The 22725-nt window shown below is 38.7% G+C and overlaps 1 protein-coding gene across 1 annotated transcript in view; it reads right to left on the bottom strand.

Annotated features, from left to right (window-relative positions):
- The window catches only part of COL25A1 (collagen type XXV alpha 1 chain), a 329834-nt gene that overhangs the window by 70773 nt on the left and 236336 nt on the right, over positions 1-22725 (bottom strand). The window contains exons 10-12 of the mRNA XM_075708727.1: positions 20036-20071; positions 8574-8600; positions 5790-5834 (exon numbers count right to left, since the gene is read on the bottom strand). Coding sequence (XP_075564842.1) covers positions 5790-5834; positions 8574-8600; positions 20036-20071 — 108 coding nt within the window. The remainder of the gene's footprint in view (positions 1-5789; positions 5835-8573; positions 8601-20035; positions 20072-22725) is intronic.

Here is a 22725-nt window from a genome sequence, read left to right as displayed (position 1 = left end):
TTAGGTAGCCTTTAACTTCTGTTTTATATAAAGTTGTTTTATCTTGCCTTTGAGTAAACTGGACCAACCCCAAAAGGATTCTGTTTTCATGACATGACCCACTACACAAATAGAGTATAAAATACTAAAAATGTTAGAAAAGCTGTCTTTGCCCAAAATTCATGTAAAAACTGTGTAGTACTAGAAGGTAATTCTCTAGCCTCTTGTCTACTGCAGAAGAGGACACCACCACTAGAAGCTTTGTAAGCACTTAAGTCCCCAGTTATTCACCACCAGCATCCAAATTTATTCAGATCCAGTTTGCTGAATTCACAGTCTCAGAATGGTGGAAATAAAATTTTCCAGCAAATGTGCTATTCTTCTTTCACTTACCCAAAATCAAGCAGCTTAACTCAACAGGAGTGTAAGTGTTCCAGTAGTTTATTTGATGACCACTTACACAGAAGAATGCTGCAGACACAGTGGGATTTTTTTGCTGTTGTTTATATGCTATAGAGAAACTGCAGGGTCCCCATCAGTGAAACAATGATGGTGCATTTTCAAACAGATATGTTGCAATGTTGTGTTTGCTGTCAATAACAGAAAAGTCTTTAACATGTTACAGGAGCTAACCTATGGATGGGGAGCTGCCATTAACACCAATTAAGTTCCACACATTAACCCCAAATGCCCTGATGGGAGGACAGGCACTCTTGAGCCTATATTAACTGTACAACTGTATTAACATTGACAGACTGTCTCTGTTTTTCCTGTATTTGGGCAAAGAACATCCTTCAGCACCTTGCCCAATAAATAGGTGTAGTAATTTCCTTAGACAGTCTTCTGGTAGGGGCAGTCTTAATACTTACACTGAAGCAAATCTGAATTTGATGAGCACTCAAATGTGTAGAGCACTGCTTGGGCTCTGCTGCTAATATGAGAAAATCTGTCAATACAAACTCATAAAACCTACTTCAGAACAGGTCTGAAAATGTATCACCCACTAGAGTACATATATCAAAGGAGTCAAGGCAGTTGAAAGTATGCTTCTCCTTACTGGAGTGTTCTGCACACCGGAGGCATATACCTTCATATCCAGAATTAATCAGCTAAAAATACGTGGCTGAGGGCCCCAGCTTTTCATGGTTGTAACAGAAAAACAGCTTGGAGGCTGCTGTTCTGAAATAGGTTTGGTTTTGGTGAGATGCATGACCCTGTCTCCACCAGCTGGCTGATATCCACCTCGCCCTGAGAAGAAAGGCTGTCAGTATTGCTATATTTTTCAGTCACTAGAATGTAATCAATTTTAAGGATAAGGAAATACAAGGTGCCCCCAGACCCAATCCAGTCTAATTTTACTCTAAAATACATAAATGAGGACAGAAGGGAAAAAAATGGTTTCTTAGACATGTTATTGTGATTTCCATTTCAAACCAGGGTTGAATTACCTCCTTTCAACTTGCTTTTCACCCCCCTCAAAAGTAACTTCTAATTGTTTGTTTAAGGACTGGAAATCTCTCCTGGCCCACTCACCAGCTGAAATTAAGTGGAAAGACTCTTCAACAAGACTCAGCTGGCCTGCAAACCTGTCTGAGAATTTGTGAACTACATTTAATGATGTTTCTTTCCTTTGTACTTCTTTATTTGAAAAAATGTTAGTACATGCATACCCTTCCTCATTTCTCTAAAGAAATGTGATAATACTACTTTCAAAATGTGTCCCCTACATCGTACAGTACACTGTACCACTCTACCACCACATTCCGCCCCCCCCCCCCCCCCCCGATGGGGAAATTAATTAATGTAAATTAGAGTAGTAAGAAGCATGAGGAAAGCAGTAAGAAATGTGCACACCCAGACTCTAAATCTACTGATAAGAAGGAAACTTCTTCTGAGGTTTATCAAAGTGTTATTGTCAAACTACTGAAACTAATTGAAATGAAGGGACCTATCCTGACCACACATTCCGTTCTCAATACACCCTTACAAAAAAACAAATATACCCAGTACCATGTAAGAAAAAGCATTCCATGGAAGTATAGAGTGAGGAGTTTTATGCACTCCAGACAAACTCCTATTTAAAACAGAGAGAGTTAGATGCACAGAGTCCAGAAACTGGGTTCCTTCAGGCCAAAGGCAATATTGACTTAGGGAACCTTCCCTTTTCTCCTTGTGGTGTCGCTGCCGTCTCTGGGAGTCCTTATCAAATCAGTACCACTTAACAAATACCAGAATATGTATTCTACACTTGCACAGTTGATCTTCCCAAGAACCCTTTTGTGGCCATTTCAGCATGATTAATGTAGGGACCTGATATCCCTAGATCACTGCAACCTCATATCTCCATGCAGGTATAATCCTTTTTCATACTATTTGAGTGTCTGCAGACCTCTTGCCAGGGATCGAGAAAGCGAAGGTTATCTCCCATAGCATCTTCCTAGGAAGCAACCTGCTAGAGGTGGATTGCACAACAGTCTGCAAAGGAAAGAGAGCACTCAGAAAGACTCTCCTTGCTCTATCAGAAGGTTTCTGTCCATTCCAGGGACAACACTCTCTCTAGCTGCAGGTATTATTAGGCAGCTCCTTTCCAGTTACCATTCTCAATAAGATAAGTAGCATGTGGCTATAGTTTCCCAGATGTAGGAACGAACAAACAAAGAATGTAAATGTCCTTGCAAGACTACCTGCAATGTTTCATTGGATTTGGCCTAAAAGAAAAAAATGTGTGAAGTTTTTATGGCAATGATTTTGCTACCACTCTTAATACAAGAAAAATCTACTAGTTAACAGTCCTGCAAAAACATGTGGGTGGTGTAAAATTACACTTACTGTAATATCTAGAGATTGTCTAAGAGAAGTAGTTCATATGTTAAAGGATTAGAAAATTATTCTAAGTGCACTCAGATTTTATGATCTCATTCTCAGACCAATTGGTCAGACTTGTCAATCGTCTCCCATAATCCACTATTTCAATTAAGGAAGAGGTGAAGGGAAAGGAAAAGGAAAATTACAGAGACACATATTAAGATGGAGATGACCTAACTCTGTATTATTCAACTGCTTAAGGAGAGAGCAAAGTTAATTCACTGCTGACATTCATCAGCTGAAAGATATTTCATTGTCCAGATGAGGAAAGCATTCATACACACGCTTAATTTTAAGCATGTGCTTAACATTCACTGCCTTTTAAACTAAGAAAAAATATTAACTTGGAACTTAGTGCACTGCACATGCTGCTGTTTGACAGAGCGAGCTCACTGATTAAAAGGCTACCAAGACAGTAAGGCTTTTGTAAAGCCTTTTAACTACGTAACTTCTCAAAAGGGGATGACTTGCATCACACGTTCAAGTCGAGTTCAACTATTCTGCAGATCAACATGAATCTGTATCAGTAAAGCCAGGAGTGCCAGCAGCCAGCTCACAGCACAGCCCAACTCTTAAAATTACTACTCTGGTCTTCATTCCACAATATCTTCTGTGTCACACTGCACTGAGAATCTATTTTTTCATAGAAACTGGAAGAACGGACCTTTCGGTAGCAAAATATTAGCATGGGAGTCCTAGGCTGCACTATACTTTCTAACTTTAGATAATTACTGTTTCAGTTTAACTTTATGTCTACCACTATTTCCAAGCTAGCAGAATTTGTTATCTATTTATTAAAAGAGATATCAATATTCAGCTTTCATCTGCTTAGTATTACAAGAAAATAATACATTTTCTGCACAAAACGAAGTGCTTGCTAGTCAATATCAACCAACAATTGTGAAAACAAAAGAATGTGACCACATTTCATTTTTATCTGTAGGGTTTTTGTCCTGGTATCTAGATTTTACTTTAGCAGTTAATTTTTTTTTTTACTTAAAAATCAAAAGTAAAATAGTCCAGCTACACTAAAAATATGCTGACATCTTTATTAAAGTGGTAATAATTTAAGAACGTCTTCAAAGATTTAGATGCTGCAAATATTGAAATAAATCAAATAAACATAAAACCATAAATTGAAAATGTTAGGATCTGGTTTTAAAGCACATTTTAAAGTTGATAAACAGCATTTAAAGATGTGTTTGCATTTTTCCTTAATCAAAGGATTGAGCACTTGCATATTTCTTTTTTCCCCATGAAACATGACTGCAGGTAAGTCTATGTGGTTTCCTAAACATAGACATACAACAATGTTGCCAATAAATACAGCTTAAAAAAAATTCCACATCTCCCAAAATGACACTTTAATAATCACATAAGTTTTGCACATTTGACTTATTCCATCAACATCCATTTTTTGTGCTCATCTGAGTGAATATTCCTGGCTAGAGTTTGTTTGATGATGCTATTAAAAGTAAAGCTATTGGATAAAATGTGAATCATCAGTTCTATTCTATTCAGTGTGGTTGGGAACTTGACCCTGTCCAGTCTTCTTATATCTTCCTGGATATCCAAAGAAAATCATGCTACAAAGTATGTCTTCACTGGCTTTTCACTCATACTTTGGTCACAAAAATTACTTGAATTATGTACAGCAACAGGATCTGTGTTGGCAAGTACTGTTTAACATTCATGTTGCAATTGAATGCAGCTATAAAATATGAAGGAAAAAAATCTCAGGTCTTAATGCAAATTTGTTTCATAATATTTTCTTATAATTTCTTGTGTGCTATATATAGCTAATTCTTTTTTTTTTTTTTGTGGTTCCACAGTAGTCATAATACTCTGAATATTTTAAAAATAGGTTCCTAGCATTATCAGTACCACTAAAGTGAAAAAACTGATTATTACATCATTTCTTATAACCACTGTCAAAACACAGGTCTAACACTGTATATTATGCTATTAGAAACTATATCCTTTTTGTTAGGAAAGAGGAATTAAAATTAAATTATTTGAAACGTCTTAGCGCTTTTATTCCTAGGGCTTTTGGGGAGGGAGGCAGAAGAAGGGATTGTATAATATGATCCTTACACTCTACCATCTATTGCTGCTTAAATGTGGTGAACAACCTATATCATACATTTTCCTTTTGGTATTCCCTGCAAGTGTTTTTGAAGTTCACTAGGGATGTTAGTGCTTGTTGAGAACAACAGATGGATAATACTGTTTACAGTCATGGAGGGATATTATTTAAACTTCACCACCCATATTTGCCAACAAACTTTAGCAATGCTGTGAAACAGCCCTGCTGCTTTACTGTGACCCATCCTTATGGAGGGCTGTTCTGAATTATGAGTTAACTTGGTGATGGTGCTGAAAGATGACACTGACTTGCCTGAGTTAGCATTTCCTTCTGGTTGTGTTCAAGAATATTTCTGTTTGATTTATTTCTCTGCATTTTTGTCCCCAACTTCAATTTCACATTATTCTCCATCTGTGTTTCCAGTCTCTTTTTATTCTCTGCTTATAGGTTGTATTAACAATGTATTGGCACTGTATAAATACCCAATATCAACATAAGTGTTTATATCATGGGACTGAGTTAACAAAAAGTAAAAAAAAAATCTGCAGAAAAACTTAGTTTGTAAACATACTGCCTAAACTTACACACCACTAATACGCATTTCTCTCTGGAACCTACCAGTCATCATCAAATCTGAACATCAGACTTTCAGCTTAATTAATTACATTTGCTGTCTGTTCAAGTAAAACTAGAAAAAAATACTTCAGAGCACAAAACAGGTTGTACAGTCTTTTCCATGAAGCCAATTTGAAACCACAGCTCTGGATGTAAGGTTGCATATTGCTCATGTGAACAAGCCCTCAGTAGCTTTAATCAGCTACATAAATAATAGCAGTGCTGACAAAGTCAGTGAACTCACCACTTGTCCGTCTCTCCCTGGAACACCAGGCACTCCGACAGAACCCTGGTGGGAAACAGACGCCAGTGTTTAGCAAATTAAACAGGTCATGAAACCTTTCATCTCTTAATACAGTACTTAGAAATGATGGTGAATGCTTGCTTATTGTAACTGCAATAAATTTTTCAAAAACTAATTTTTATCCAAGCTGAGCTCTCTTTTCAGTTGACATTTTATACTAATTAGACATGTTCTCATGTTGTACACTTTAATGACTGTCCCACTGTATGGCTTCTTCCAGAAACAAGCTTCAAGCTGATGGTTGCTTTGTAATGTTGTGGATGCTTCACAAGAAACTTAAGAATTAAAATACAATTCCATTTAATGCTCTTGATAAATTTTGAGACTGATCCTACACAATCAAACATAGCACCTGAACAAAACCATTAAAGCTTCAAGAGGGATGCTTCAAGCTCAATAACTGGTAGCACCAACCTATTTTAAGGTTGTTAAGAGATAATCTGCAACAATTCAGCCTGACAGTGCAAATTACAGATACCCTTTTAAATTGCATCAGTATTATTGCAATCAAAATTTAAAAGCCAACACAGGCCAAACACACAGAGCAGACAAAGAAGGAAAGCAAAATATTAGCATTGACTTGTGACATTGGAGGGATCTTTTTACAACGCTCTCATTGCTATAAGTTTATGTATGATGGACAATTTTTTTGAAGGAACTTGCGTGACTTGGTACGGATGTTCAGTGAAAACCTGAGGTATGAGGAAAGCAGGAAAACTGCATAGGCTTACACAGCGTTCTCCTCTTTTTATATGATAATGGTGTTCCTCAGCAAGGAAACTGAAAGCATTGCTTTTATTTTTCATCTATAAACACCTTAACAGGATATCTATTTGAAAGGCTGGCTCCCTAAAAAGAGGCCAGGGAACTGGGAAAGGCAGAGTCTTTGTCAACAGTGATATGTGCAGTTTCCCAGGACTCTTAAAACAAATAAGCACCCTGTGAATCCCTTCATGCCCTGCTTTCTCTGCATCCAAAGAATCAGTGCAGGACATTTCCTCCTCTATTCATAGTGGTTAGAGGTTTCACTAGAAATGATTTAGTCAAAGGACACCAACACCTAAAGGGAATGCATCCAAAATAGACGCACATGTGTGTCAATGTAGAGTTGAGAAATCCTGTGAAACAAGAAAAGGAAGCAATCCATGAGGCCCTCCAAAAAACTCCAACATTTGAATGCCCAGGAGGCTCCAGCTCATAGCAGAACTGCAAATCAGTAAGAAATAACACACTGGCATCCCAGTGTATCTCCATGACCTAGAATGCTCTCCCTTTACTCCCAAAGTTTCCACTTTGGCATTCCTGTTGCCTTTTTTGCTGGATGCATGGTCAGGACTGCTAGCCACTGCAAAGGGCCCCAAGTGAACATTTTCACATCTTTATATAATTTTTCCAGAAAACTGGAAGACAAAGCTCAGGAGGGCATTAAACCATCAGCTTCAATAAACTATCCTATTCATAACAGTTCCTCCTCTCAGTGACAGTCTTCTATAGCTGCTGATTTTTCTTATGAGCCATAGGATGTTAGAAAGTGTAAATAAAGCAGATTCTACCATGCCAAGTAAAAGTTTTATTAGATATGCAAAAGCTCATCAGCATGTGGGTTTTGCTGATGCTGTACATGTAAAATACCCTCCTCCCCGGGTCTTAGGGTATAATTTTATAATGGCAACTTAGACATCAGTACAGCTTTACAATGTCGCAGTCCTGCATTACCAAACATGAAGGATAGTCCTCTCTTTCAGCCTGCAAACTCTGTACAGCTCACAGCTGACAAAATTCCACCAATTTATATGCTTTGGGATTACATTTTTACATATCAGCAGGTTTTTCTTTCTTTTGTTCAAAAAGTTTGCTTTGAACAGATGCAAGCAAACTTTCACTTCAAAGAATATTATCTCAGAAGAAAAAAACCAGAGGTGGCATCCTTCTCACATATGTTAATACTACTTATTCCTTTCCTCTTTCTTTTTTTTTCTCTATACATATTAAGCCCATTTTATTAAATATCTCCCATACAACTTTTTAATCTTTTGAAATCAGCTAGAAAATGACTTGCCTTGGCGGTGCGTGGGTGAGATGCTGGAAAAGTGCCACTTACTAGCTGTTATTGCTGATATATCTAGGACTGTTTTAATGGTGTAATTCCATAAATCCTAAACTCACTCCATCAAACTGAGGCAGTCAGCTTTAATGAGCGTAAATAATGCTGAAAGCATTCCCAGGAACTCGGGTCTCGGGTTACTGAAGGAACAGGAAGACACTGGCAGACCACCTGAACACCGCCAACCAAGCACCATTTATCAGCAACACCTATGTCCTTTGTTTCTCCTGCTCAATTTTTCAGTCATATGGCACTGATCTACTTGAGTAAGGACATGCATTTAATCAGAAACTCTATCTCCCCACCTTTCACAACGTTTTAACTTTGGTTTCCTAGTCCTACCAGTGCATGAATAAGAAAATTATAGTGACCTTTTCACCTGAAAGTTAAGCAGACAGATTGAAAACAGTCTGCTCTGCATTGCTTGAACTTCCTATGATGGGGGAAATGAGAAATCTGATGTCTCACATTATATGGCTGCATTTTGCAAAAACAAAATTCAGAGCCTAAACTAACTGATTCAATGCGGTGTACAGTAGCTGATTCCATTCACCTTTTCTGCTCACAGTCTGGCACCAGGAGGAATAATCACTTTCACAGTATTGTTGTTTATACTATACCTTTTGTCCTGGAGGCCCCTGAAGTCCCTGCAAAGGGAAAACAATTCAATTAACATCATAACTCTAGCCAATTTAAACTGAAATGACCAATTAAAACTGTCTTATTGTGTAAGCATTGTGATACTGGACTGAAACCAGCTGGTGTTTTATACATCAAGGAAAAGTAAAACTTTATGCTCAAAATGCACAATGGATCTTTTCTCTTCTCTTTTGGAACTGATCTAACTGCTAACTGGAAGACTCACATTTTCTCCCCTTCCAATCTCTTCTCTTCCAACCCATCTGTTTTTTCTAATACTGACAAATCTGTCAGCATTAAGACGACTGTGGTTTTTCTCTTTCTGATACCAGCTAACAGCCAGTTGTGGGTCCGCAGTAATATATCTGCTTGGCACCATAAGAACAAGGCTTATGCAAACAAGTGTTTTTAAGATAAAGAGAAGCATAAGCCTCAAAATCTCCTCACCTTCTAAGTATCAGCATACATGACTATGTTTTATCCAACATGTGATCTGTGCCATTATTAACAAGTTAAGAGAAAAATCATTAAGAATTAACTTCAGAAATCATTAAGGATGCTCCTGGGAAGTTAAGAATCACCATTTTGTCCCCATGACCTGAGAAGGCAGGAAGAGATATCTCAGTTCAGGATAGCTTAAGTGCTTAATGTCATACAGAAGTCAAAGTCTCATTGATATTAATAAGACCCATTTGTCATCTGGCATGTCTGAAGTACCCAGGTGGTTTATTGTCACAGTGGAGAGTGGAGGCAGCAGGCAAATAGATCAGCTGACCATGTCTTTTGGCAGTCTGTTTTGGTAAGAGCCAGACCATGTCCACCACAGTTCTTACATGTTCTTTTCCCCATGTTCCTACTATGGGCGCTGGTGCTATATCAAGCAAGGTGCATTCTGAGTCCATGACGGTGCAAAATAAAAAGACAAAACAGGAGAATCCAAACCCTTCTGATGTGTGAAAGAATAAAAGAAGAATTGATTGATATCAGAACTGCAATTATTCAAAAATTCATCTTGAACCAAAAGGATTGCTGCTTTGAAATGTGGGGCCAATTTTATTTTTGAGGTAGTGTGAAGTTAGGCAGAATCCTCCCCTGTTGGTAGATGCAGGGCTTGTTGGAATATTGCACTGATGCAATTTTAAACTGCTAACATGGAAAAGCTCCACTGGTGGTAATTCTGGTCCTGTATCCACTGATGTGGATGAAAACCTTGCAGTTTTAAATGTGGATTCGTACATCTAAGGTTGGGTGTCAAACCTTGCAAAAGGTTTGCATAGATCAGTGTTGCTTCTTGAAACTTTAGCCTGATTGTCTCAGCAGAACTAGGGTCTTGTAAGCATCTCCTTTTGACTGTAGGGACAGATTTCATTAACAGAAAGCCACCTGTGAGGTTCAGGGTAACAAGTTTACTCACTTATCTTCAAAAGTAAGCAAAAGTACCCAAGCACTCAGCACTAGTTATGATCAGAGCAGTAAGTAAAGTGTTCCTCTGATTTTTCAGACTGGAGAAAAATCCCCCGCAAACCCACTGCATTTCAAAAAAACTGCTGTTTAAATCAGGTCATCTTTTCATTAAGTGCCTGAATTCTAACCCTAAGATTTGCTAGTGGCTGAGGACACCAGGAATACTGAGTGTGGTAATTGAAGAACAGCCTACTTCTTAAGCATTGCTTGCAAACAGTCTCTAAGAAAACTAAAGATGGGGAAAAAGCTAGATAAAACAAATCAAGAGGATGTTGGTAGGTGAGTGTGGCCTGCTGGTTAAGGAACCACAGATATAACAACATACTCCAGAAACAGGGCTTTTTCCCTTTCTTCCAGATAAGGAAGTAAGTCTCTTCCAGTGCCTCCCTTTCTTCTGCGAGAAAGATGCAAGTTTGGCTAACACCTTAAAAACTCCAAGAAATTAGTGCTCAAACTAGAGCTTTCCTACATCACTGTTAGCAAAAACAGGCTCCAAACGTCTACATCCTGGGCATCACATCAGTTATCTGTTCACCTTTCACGTATTAGCCAGCTGCATTTTGGGGGTATTTCAGGTCTTAAGAATGTCCCTCCATCAGTAAGCCAGACTGAATACAGAACAACTGAAGACTACCTTCACAGCTCATACCTGTTACTTTTATGTCCAAGGAATGGATATTGACTCTTCAGTTTCGAACTACTTAAGAAGCTAATAAAACCTTCTAAAGACATTCAGCTATATCAAAGTATCATTTGGGAGCCCTCAATACAAAGTTACTATTTGAAGGTAAAATGATCATTCACTTATTAATACTATCCCCCAAAGTAAACTGTTAAACGTACTGCTCTGTTGAGCACTTTGAGCCTGGTGGTTGTGGCTGTCAGCCTGTGGGATGGATATAATTCAAGACATTGCAGAATTTCCCCCTCACCATTGCTATCATTCCAGCTCCTCCAGAGAAGCTATTGAATAAGAAAATATTTACATAATAGCATAGCCTTGCTCTTATTGTGCCTTTAAAATGAATCATTCAGAGAAAAGAAGCAGCAGATACTTATCAATAAATATTTTATACAATTAGCAGTTTTCCATTTCTGGTACTTAAGCCTTTACTCAGCCTGGAAATGGTTCTGGTGTCTCATGCCCATTGAGCTACCATGCCACCTGATGTCAAGAACAGTCCTCAAAAATACAGCTACCTTCAGCACTATGCTCAGAAAACCAATTGGAATTAAAAGCTTTCCTAAAATGACACATTTCACAATTTACACATAATAACAGGTGCTTCTTACCCTTTAAATGTTCAGACTGTAAAACATAACTGAATGTTTTCATTAAACATAAACAATTAACAATTGTTAACAATTTTTCTTTAAAGCACCGCTCCCTAGCATTGGGAAAGAAGCTCAAAGCCACTGGAAACTTAGCAGCTCATCCACTGACAGCTCCCGTCCATCCCCCACGTAAGCCTGCCAGCAGTCACTTAAACAGAAAACCTGAAATTAAATTACTAACAGAAAATTACTTCAAAAAAACTGTAAAGCATTCCAGAATTGCTGTAAAGTGCCTATTTTCTATAAGTTACCTACATTCTCTGACCAAGGCACAGAATCACACTGGAAAGTTAGAAATAAGCAAGTAAATAGAATCTGGGAGAAAGAGAGGAACGTGAAGGGATAAAATTAAAAAATCCCAAGACGTAAGTTCATTTCCAGAGGTATAATTGATAGCTTCTAGAAGAAGCTATATAGGAAGTTCAATATGACCCTGTGGATATTTTTCCCTGATTATTCTACTGAACTGGGGAGAGTTCTGTGTTGCCCACTTGATGAATAGACGGTACGACCAGCAATCAAAATTTCTATGTAGATCTTGAGGCAGGAGAAGAAGGCAAGAAATATGAGAAGGTTTCCAACCAACTCCTTAGATTGTTTCATTTTGTTTTTTCTTTCTTTTTCTTCAACTGTTCTGTGTTCCATAACAGCTGCAGTGATATACCGGCCCTGCTGGTTGCTCCAGTACAACCGAAGGGATGCTTTGCAAATGCAGACTCAGCCAAACTTCACTTTGGATAGCTCTTCTGCCACTGGGTCCACACAGCCCAGTGCAGGCAGCTGCTACCACTGCTCCCCACCTCATTTCCCTCAAGCCCAAAGCATCTGCTCTGCAGCAGCCAGGCATGTACAAAACACACAGTAGCCTTCACTAGTTGGAGGCTCGATCTAATACCACAGGTAATATACTCTCACTCAGTCGCTATCATCCCTGTGTATATCAAGGAGGTAAACCTGTAAGACAAGAGCTGTAGAATTCTTTCATCTCCTGCCTCTCTCTCTCTCTCTCAATCTGATATCTATAATTGATTAACAAATCACTCTATAATAGTCTATGCAGATGATGTTGATAGTAACTATTTGTCTTTTGCCTGTATCATTGGAAGCTGCTAGAGTTTCCATGTAGGGATGCTCAGGATCAGCTCCTAAACCACTGGTGAACTAATGTTAGAAAGCTCATTTTATAAAGAGCATCTAGACTTCAAAAATACCAATGAAAGTTCATGAAAACTGTTTGAAACGAAGTGACTGCTTGGCATTTTTGAAAATTATGCTACTTTTCTTTAAATTGACACACATTCACTGAGAAACTTCAGCTGAAAGGGGTGAAAATTTTGGTTTTGATAGTTGCCCAGAATAGGAAGATAACTAAATATAATAAAAATAGTTCTCACTGTTTCAGATAACGTGAACACTTCAGAAGAACCCTCTGCCATCATGTGCAATTGAGTAAACTAGCTAGGCAGCTATGACAAGCTATTGCAGGGCTTCACTGAATTAGGTTCTCATTCAAATAGCTCCTCAATAGGAGGATGGAAAAAGAAGATGCATTGCTCTGAAGAAATTCAACTGCTATCTGTGTCTCTCTGGAGATGGAGAATTATTTGATAGTTACTTAAGCATTTGGAAAACTGGGTAAACAAGGATAAACAAATGTTTATAAAAGTCTTCTATGCAACTCTGTTTTAGAAAGATAAAATATTTCCATTATGAATGCCAGTCTTCAATCACTGTTTTCTGAAATCAACAGACTTCCAGAGCTTGTATCATATCAAACTTTGGCATCATACAAATGATCGAATGAAGTTTGACACTTGAGTTGGGCCTTGACAAATAACTATCTGGAATAAATTAAAAAAAAAGCCAAACTGAAAAGACTGACCTAAATGTAGTTAGAAAAAATGTTTTGAGTCCAGAATTCTTCCTAGACCTCCCTTCTAATGTTACAATTATATTTTCCTTTTAAGCTTACTCTATTCCTTGTGCTTTAGCAAGCTGCAAAATAAGAAATAATTCTGACCTGTAAAGGTTAAAGTTGCAGTTTCAAAGAACAGTAATTCAGGGTGTGATACATTAGCAACAGCCTCTTGAGGTGTTTTGGTATTCAACTTCTAATGACTCAGTTGCTAACATTCAAAGAAATGTATGAAACAAAGTTTGAGCATTTTCAATTTGCAGGTTTGGGGCAGCAGTAATGATTTGTTTTACAAGGTATCAGAGTTCATGGAGAGTGAGCACAAACACCAAATGAAAATGCCTAACAAAAATATAATGAAAAAGTGAATGCTTTTGTATACTGAAAAAGTTATACAGCAAAATATATCACAATGGTGCAATACACTGTCATACAAAAACCCTCTTATTCCAAAGCTTCGCAAAACCCCCAGCAGTCCTGTTTTTTTTTTTTTTTAAACTTCCATACTTCCTATGTAAAGTAAAAGGTCTTTGTAACTAGCAGGCCTCTAGGAGGTACTACATCCATATGTTTATGGGACAAAAGAAGTTCCAAGACTGTCCCTGAGAACAGATATTTCTTTTCTGGTGCCTGTAAGAATCATTAAACACTTTGAATAGAATCGTAGAATCATTTAGGTTAGAAAAGACCTTTAAGATCATCAACTCCAACCGTTAACCTAGCACTGCCAAGTCCACCACTAAACCATGTCCCTAAGTGCCACATCTACACATCTTTTAAATACCTCCAGGGATGGGGACTCAGCTACTTCTCTGGGAAGCCTGTTCCAGTGCTTGATAACCCTTTCCGTGAAGAAATTTTTCCTAATAACCAATCTAAACCTCCCCTGGCACAACTTAAGGCCATTTTCTCTTGTCCTATTGTTTGTTACTTGGGAGAAGAGACCAACACCCACCTCACTACAGCCTCCTTTCAGATAGTTGTAGAGAGCAACAAGGTCTCCCCTCAGCCTCCTTTTTCTCCAGGCTAAACAACCCCACTTCTCTCAATTGCTCCTCATAGGAATTGTTCTCTAGACCCTTCACCAGCTTCGTTGCCCTTCCTTGGACACGCTCCAGCACCTGAATGTCTTTCTTGTAATGAGCGGCCCGAATCCGAACACAGTATTCGATGTGCAGCCTCAGCAGTGCCAAGTACAGGGGGGGATGATCACTTATTCACACAAACCAATTTCTCACCAGTCTAACAGCATAAAGAACTTAAGAAGGAAACCTGAACTAGCAGATTTACATGAAGAGAAAAACACAGGTTTCATACAAAGTATTCATCTGCATTTCAGTGGAGCCTGTGTTCTACCCACTGATCCCATTTTCTTTGTGTAACGGGCACATGATGTTATTCTGAAAATGTGTTCCTGCATGGTTGAGGAGTGTTTCATAAAGATTGCAATTTCTAGAGTACTACTATTGAAATGTGCAATGCTTTAGTATTGATGAATCACCTAGATAAAAGAACGATCAGCTAAGAAAACAGATTAACTATGATGGGAAGCATATAACTTCTGATTAAGCAGTGTCCCTTCTCCCATGCTATCTACCTTAATTGATGAAAAGAGCGGTAATAGCTATTAATTAGTGCTCAGGCAGAGCTTCTTATCATCATTCTCTTAGGCATTGTTGTGGCAGCCATTATTGAAGTACAGAGGTTACAAAATGCCAAAGACTATTTTTCCTGAGATTTCCTGCAAGTTAAGGCCAATGCAATTGTAATGGGGAAAAAAAGAATAGTTGCTGTGAGAGGCACAGGCTGAGAATTTCCATTTCATTGGCTAGCTCTTAGTAAACTTTTGCAGCTAAACAGCTGAAGAACAACACCTTATAAAATTTACTATGAACATGCTACCACAATGAAACAAAGAAGGCTTCTGCAGAACTCTGGCCATTGAAAATAAAATCACAATTAGTCGTTTCCCAGAGGAGCTATGAAGATTCACACCAGCTGAGGATCTGGCCTTGGCCATTGGCCTGAAAGGCTGAATTGAAGCCAGCAGCACTTCCCAGTCAGTTCTGCCTGGTCCCTGTGAGTTCGTTTTGTTCATTTTAACCTAAGATGAAAGATTAATATTAATTCATTTTAAAGATGTGATATTTTGCAGACTTAACTGTAAGGTTACCATTTTCCACTGTCTTTCACAGAAATGGCAATATCCTTTGGAAGAACATCCTCCTTACTCTGAATAACTAGTAAAAGCAGTAACATTAGGTCTTATTTTCTTGAACAGACGCCCAGCAAGACTGTATAAGCACAGAACTACTAGTTTGGAAAACAATATATCCTAAAGCAGAGGGCTTTGCATTTGGGTTAATCATTATAGTATAGATTTCTTTTGCAAGGAGACACCTTTACCTGAATTCTCCGGTTATTCTGGACTGTTCTGTTCATGCAAAACATCTGTAAAATTACTTATCTGTCTTTAAAGCCAATTTTGGGGGATAAAATAATATACAGGTTTTTTTCAGTGACAAGAAGTGGTTGATTCATACACTGAACATGTTTAAATTTATTTCTTTTCCAAGGAGCTGAAAACATAGCAAATTTTGATCTTCCAAATCTTTATTACTATGCACTAGTTTAAAATACTTTAAACATAAAAGCACCAAAAACCCTCCCACATGGAAATCAGAAACAAAAATACCCCATGCGCACCTTCTATCCTATTGCAGTTTATGAATCTGAAAATGTTGATCTACCAGTTTCAGTCCTTGACATTTCTCACCACTGACTCACTTTAAGTTCTCATGAATAGTCTGCAATCAGAAATGCTAGCTCTTGGGTAGAAAAGAATCACAAGTTCATTTATGATTCATTGTGAAAATGAGAAGATAAACCAGAAAAACTCTTGTATAGTATTTAAGAGTCCCTATCACCAGGAAGGGGAGACAAATGGCATGGGAAGAAGGATGAATTATGAGAGGCAGGACACAACTTTAACTGAAAAGGTTGAAAAGCTAAGGAAACTACTGGCCTTCCCTCTTGCATAGCATAAATTTTGCTAGTTGCACATAACATTTCAAAACTTAATCCCTTTTGTCGCCCCACTGCTTGGCCTCCCCCTGAATTCTCTTAAACCTTTCCGTGCAGAGGAATGATACCTCCAACTCTTGTAGAAAGCAGATCTGCAGGGCTTTCAAGTGCCATGGAAAACAGACACAAATTGCAAGTAACTAGTCATTCTTACGCTCTCTTCTAATATTAAAGATGCATACAGTCACACCTTTCTAACTTACACCTAAGCCTCCCTCTCACCTAAAAAGAAATTGAACTCAAAGAGAAAACAGATTCTTCCTGACACAGCAACAAGTAGAGCCAAAAAACCCTTGCAAACAGCACTCCCCAACACCTCAACAGCAAGGACAGAAGAGCAATAGATGCACACTGGTACGCCAATAATCTGGAAAGATTTTCAGCAGAGAATGAGAAAATCATTCAGCAACAACTAGCTTTCCTAAACCTCTCCTCTCACCACCCTGCCCCAACCCACACATACTTACATTGGAAATGGGGAAAAAGAGAAGCCATTCCCTGTCTTCAAGGCAAATTTCCCCTGTGCACCTAAGATAGGTTGAGCTCTCTCATGACAAAACAGAACTCAGGCCAGAGAACTCAAACATTGTCATTCTCTGTATATGGTCCAAGCAAACCTCCCCTGCCTGAAAGGGAGAAAGGTTGTTACTGCCCTCTCTCACAACATGATCTGAAACTTTATTTTCTTTCTCCTTATTGACACAGAACTTCATTAAAAATGGAGGAGAAACTGGCACCAGATTCTCAGCTGGAGTAAATTGCCATGTTTTCACTAGAGCCAATGGAATTCCTATTTCACTGAAAGGAGAATATGAACATTCCCAGAACTCCAAATACATTAAAATTATTTCAACTTTTTGTGAATCAGGGCACACATTGTTTGAGTAGGTCACAAGCTACTCAACCTGTGTTATAGGCTTGTGGTATGTTTTGAGACACAAGCTGGAAAACACTGTTATGTCATTATCTACTATCTTGTGCTCTTCAAGAAATTTATTCCACTTCTTGTAGGAAGACAAAATAGAAAACTAAGTAATTTCTAGCTGTGCCATTGTTGGCTCACAGGTTAAAACTGAGTTTACCAGCGCTATCAATAACCTGCACATTCATCTAAAAATACCAAGGCATGTTACCAAATATAGGTGTTAAAAATGCTTTTGAAAAAGAAAAGCGTCTATTCCCATTATTATAACCTAGAGGTCAGGCCTGCAGCTCTTCTTCACTTGAACCGCACCATGGAATTTAAAGCTGCTGAGAGTATGATCCTATAGGCTACAAATAGCCTCCAGCTTCCACAACCTTCAGCAAGTACATCCAAACTGTAGGGATTGTTTCACAGCATCTGGTGCTCTCCTGGTTGTATCCTGCCTCCATCCTGAACAAAGAACCGTAGCATATTCCACAGTACTTGCTTCTTACTGGAAAGGGCCTTGGACATGTGGACAAGTAGAAAAGCACAGTACACCCCAACAACTGGATATCTGGGAGACCAGGACTGGTAATACTTTATGGGACCCATCAACTTCACAGTTTCAATTTCATCAGGAAGAAAAAAACAGGAAGCTAAATCTGACTTCAGACTCTTAGTGTGAAAGAAAGGCACGTCCTTACAAAAGAATTCCTGCAGAATTAACCTAGAAGCTCCTCTGGGCAGAGATCTCTATTTTCATTTACTTTGAAAAGATAATACATGGATAATATAGAAAAAGAATCTCAGGTAGGCAAAGGCCTGTGTTCTCCACAGCAAACTATACCTATTTCCTCTGGCAACACAATTTTACAGCATACTTGTTGGGAAATCAGCCATTTCTGCAGTAGTGTCTCAATTTCCAATACGGAAATAGAGAAACATCTGAGTGCAGAAATGCATGACAAAAATTGTCAGAAGCAGCTAGACAGCACCTGAATAATTGCAGCACTTTCCACAGGGAAGAAAGTCTGGAAATCTGTACTGGCATCAAGACTATGTCAGAAGTACCAAGAAAAATAAAAATAAATTAATTACCTCCCTGATACTCTGATGCTCTTTACTTGATCTATACACAACCTAACATTGAAGCCATCAGACTTTAGAGCAGGAGCTGGAAATTCATGTAATCTGGGATCTTTCTCTAACTCAAGCGTGCTGATTTTGATTTTCAAAACACCTTTTCTCCATATTTAAACACACCTGCATTTAGAGAAACAGATCAGTAGCAGTTCTTTAGTTCTTTCACACAGATGGTTACTTTAGAGCAGTGGGAATCTTCTGAACATGGAGACTAAAAGGTGACTGACTATGTTTTGCTTTAAAAGCCCTCAGGGATTCTATGACCATGGAGATCTGGTCTTGAATAGAAGGAAGAGACTGCTGCAGAATCTGAGTGAGTTTTGTCCAGAGGTCAAATAGGAGAATATTGCAAATAAAACAAAACAAACAAAAAAACCCTCCCTTCCCACCTATTGCACCTATTATTAATAGGCCCTCAGAAACCAAAAGGACAGAACAAAAAGAGCCTGGAAGCATGCCAAAACACTGGTGGTACCTTTGGGAGGCTTTGATTTTGGTTTTGTTAAACCATTATCTCGTGGTTGATAAATGAAAAAGTACAGGACTTTAACTGCCTGATCACAGAAGGTATTTCCGAGTCTCAGAATCTCAGTTTTTTCTTCCAAAAGAGATTGGATTTTGTCAATTCAAAATGTTTTGCTATTTGTCAAGGTAAAATATCATCACACCTGTTTAAAACTGCATAAATTCAAACAGATAGCAATCATATCTTCACTGATTGCTGAGCATATAATCTTCCTCCCCAGAAGGATTCAGGAATCAAAAACACATGCCACGGGCTACAATTCTGTCATCTCAGAAAAATAAGAATGACCATGAGTGATGCACGGGCTACAATTCTGTCATCTCATAAAAATAAGAATGACCATGAGTGTTTAGGGAGATTTAAAGGGAAAAAAAACAGTGCATGTTTCACAGTTCTGGGAATATGTGACAGGCAGAAACTTCTGATGCCTTCCTTATCCTGTGGCTGAAGCTGATTTACAACTAGTGGAGCTTCAATTTGCTTCCAAATGAATAGGGTTAATTAGTTCTTGATGCAACAGAAAACATCTATTCCCGTATCTGAATATTTGTAAAAAATGCATTCATTTGGCTGTTACATTCTCACACACACAGAGGGAATATTCTGAGAGTTTCAGTATGCTGTGCTGTGTCTTCATTGTTCCATCAGGCAAACGGCCAGAGGTATGGCCACAGAGACAGCTGGGATTTGGGCCCTTGAAATAAGTAGATGGTTCTTGTGCTGCTCAATGGTCTCAAGGTGGAAACAGCTCAACTTCAAAGACAGTGATAAGTGGGGACCAGGAACTGGGAACACCTGGCTTGGCTCTTTTGTGCTTTGCTGTGCCCTTAGCACTTTTATTTCCTTCTACTTCTGCAAGCTTGAAGTTGGCATTATACAACAGGCAACTTTATGTAAGAAGAGGATGTTGTCTTTCTCAAGTTTTCTTCACAAATGAGAGTTCAAATAGTCTGTGACAAAGGAAGGTTAGGAAATACACACATATAAAGCTTTTTGGAATTTCACATTTTAAAAGGTGTATATGTTATGTATCTGTTACAGTTTCTTAGCAAACTTGAAGAGTACTTACTGTCAATCCTTGTTCTCCTGGTTTTCCTGGCTCACCCTTAAAATTAAAAAAAAAAAAAAAAAGTGAATAATTTCAGTAACGTGTCTTGAATTCTGTTTTCTACCTAATATTAAAGTATCTTAAAAACTCCATTCTTAAACAGGTATGGCCGCTGACTGCACATTAAATATATTACTTTTTTGCTTTAAACTAGTAGGCCAAATCTCAGACATTTAAAGAGGCAAAGTACTATTTCACAATCATGTAATGGTATAGTTCTTGCGGCAACAGTTGAGTATTGGTGTCCTGAATCTGTCACTTGGTTCCAAACATAATATTCCATTCCAGTCAGTGGTGCTAAAGGACACAAAGATTATTTTTATGTATGTGCTGAATCCCACTGTTTACATATTCCAAAATTACTGCTCTATGTCATCACCTCGGTCAGCAGGCATAACTTACCGTTGCAAATTATCATGTTCCATAAACCCATGAATATTGGTACTTTAAAGCCATGCAATAATTACTCAGCTGTTAAATACCTGTATTTGCTTTCAAAATGGTAACATCATTTTTCCAATGTATTCTCTTTCTGTGGGCACAGCTCTACATAAAGTCAGAATCTATCTTCTCCCCTTTCTTCCCATACGAACACATACAACTGTCTGTAGAGACAGTAAAACATATCAGTTGTACAATACGGGCTAAAAACACCCATCCAAAAACCAGAGTTCCTATAATTTCAGTGATCCAGTTTATAGATCACTCCCTTGTAAACCCAACAGAGAATAGGGCAGTCCATGTGCTGTTGTATCAGCACAGCTGCAGGATCTTCTTTAGCAGCTTTGTTATAAAAGAAAACCTGTCAAAAAACTGATGAGAACTGTTCAGATGTTGTTGTTCTTGGCAATCAAAAAGAATCAGAGCTGCTTCTCTGGGTATGTGCACATTGCATTCAGAAGCAAACACATAGCATCTGCAAATACACTGAGATACCCAGGAGAGAGAAACCACACAGGCACAGGTTTCTGGCAGCTAATTACCCAAGCTTGTGGACTTTTCAGCTCGCTTTGAAGCCTTGCTAACTTACGTTACAGCAATCACACAGCCTGAAGTGAGCATCAAGATATCCCCATAAATGCTGGGAAATAACAGTGAAATAATTTCAAGAGTGTGTATCATATTCTATTGTCTTATTACCAGCAAAAAACTTCATTCTTTTTTTACTTCTTTTTGGAGGTGTTAAAGTTTCAAAGTCTTTGTGCTGGTGTCTGTGCGATGCAAAGGGAAAGCACCTATTCTAGGCATCACTCTGCAGGAAAGCAAGTATGTGCCTGTTCCAACAGGTTCTTCTGATGACATCCAATGAAAGGCCTAGCAGAAGGCTCCACAACCCTTTCTTAACACCTCTACTCTTCCTTGGTGCTCTCTCTGCTGGCAATAGGCCCAACAGCATTTCCCTAACATTACCTCCTCAGTTCTAAAGATTTCCTGCCCGAGAAACCAACACACTTTCATCTGTATAGGCTTTAAGTATCTGTTACACAATGTACACTTCTGGGATGCAGGGTGGTGATGACACAGATGGAGACGTGTGGGCACAAAGGCTGCTCCTCAACCTGTTACACTGTGGAAGAGAAGTAATGGTGGCTGCTGGAGTTGCTCCCTGTGCCTTGCTACCTTGGCTACCTGACTTTCTCAGGATACACAGCAAGCGTATGGGCATGGGGGAAAACAAGGGCCAAAACATCATCTTACAGCTCTGGCGATTATAAAGCTCCTTGCTTGAGAAGGAAAGGCTGGAAGAGAAGCCCGTGGTTTGCCTAGCACTGCAAAAGAGGAAATGGCTGCCTTCTAATGGTGGTTGGCCACCGTCAGGACTACCTCCTACAGCTGTGTGATGCTGCAATGACCCTACTCATAACACAGTGCAGCTTAGCTCAGAGGTCCACACAAGCCTTTTAAAAAGACAAAGATGTCACTACCTCTAGGCTAAGTTTTCCCTTTACAGCTCTCCTGCTTGACTGTGTATCACATAGCCATGGAGAAACAAGCCTTTTGAGGATCAGCAACATTATCCTGAGGGTACAGGACGTAGCAAGGAGCAGGGTGGTAACAACAGTCAGCAATCTGGATGGTTTCTATCTGAGTGCTTGTTTGTATCTGATTCTAAAGCAGTACTATGAACTGATTTTCCATAATGCTATAGGGCTTAAGATAGCCACAGCTTAAAAAACTATAAAAAGAAACTCTCTCTTGCCATCTAAAGTCAAAATCACTACAGAACTATTATAAAATGGAATGACCTCATTGCATAAAATGCATTACTTTCCTGTTATGAGAAACAGTAATGTTCCCTTTGCTAAGAAGCACAAAATCCCAAGCAACACAGTCACGTAATCGGCAACACCAGCTGATTCTCCTAGCCTCTTGTACATGAATTATAAAAATGGTATCACTGCAGTCAGAAATGGTTCTGGTTTCAGTCTCACCCTCACTACATCAAACCAGAAGCGACTCTGCTGACTGCAGTCCATTTTACCACATCAACACAAGGCAGGCCCAGATGAGGCCCAATGCCTGATGTGCTGCAGGACTAACAAGAGATGAGTAGGCGGTCAAAGTAAGGCATTGCAATGGAAACAACAGACTTAATGTCATTTCATAACCTTGAGCTAGAACCTATAAGGGCAATGGTGGTAAAAAAAACC

Source organism: Pelecanus crispus, chromosome 4 (assembly GCF_030463565.1).
Source record: "Pelecanus crispus isolate bPelCri1 chromosome 4, bPelCri1.pri, whole genome shotgun sequence".
Taxonomy (NCBI): Eukaryota; Metazoa; Chordata; class Aves; order Pelecaniformes; family Pelecanidae; genus Pelecanus; species Pelecanus crispus.
This window is presented reverse-complemented; position numbering and strand designations above follow the sequence as displayed.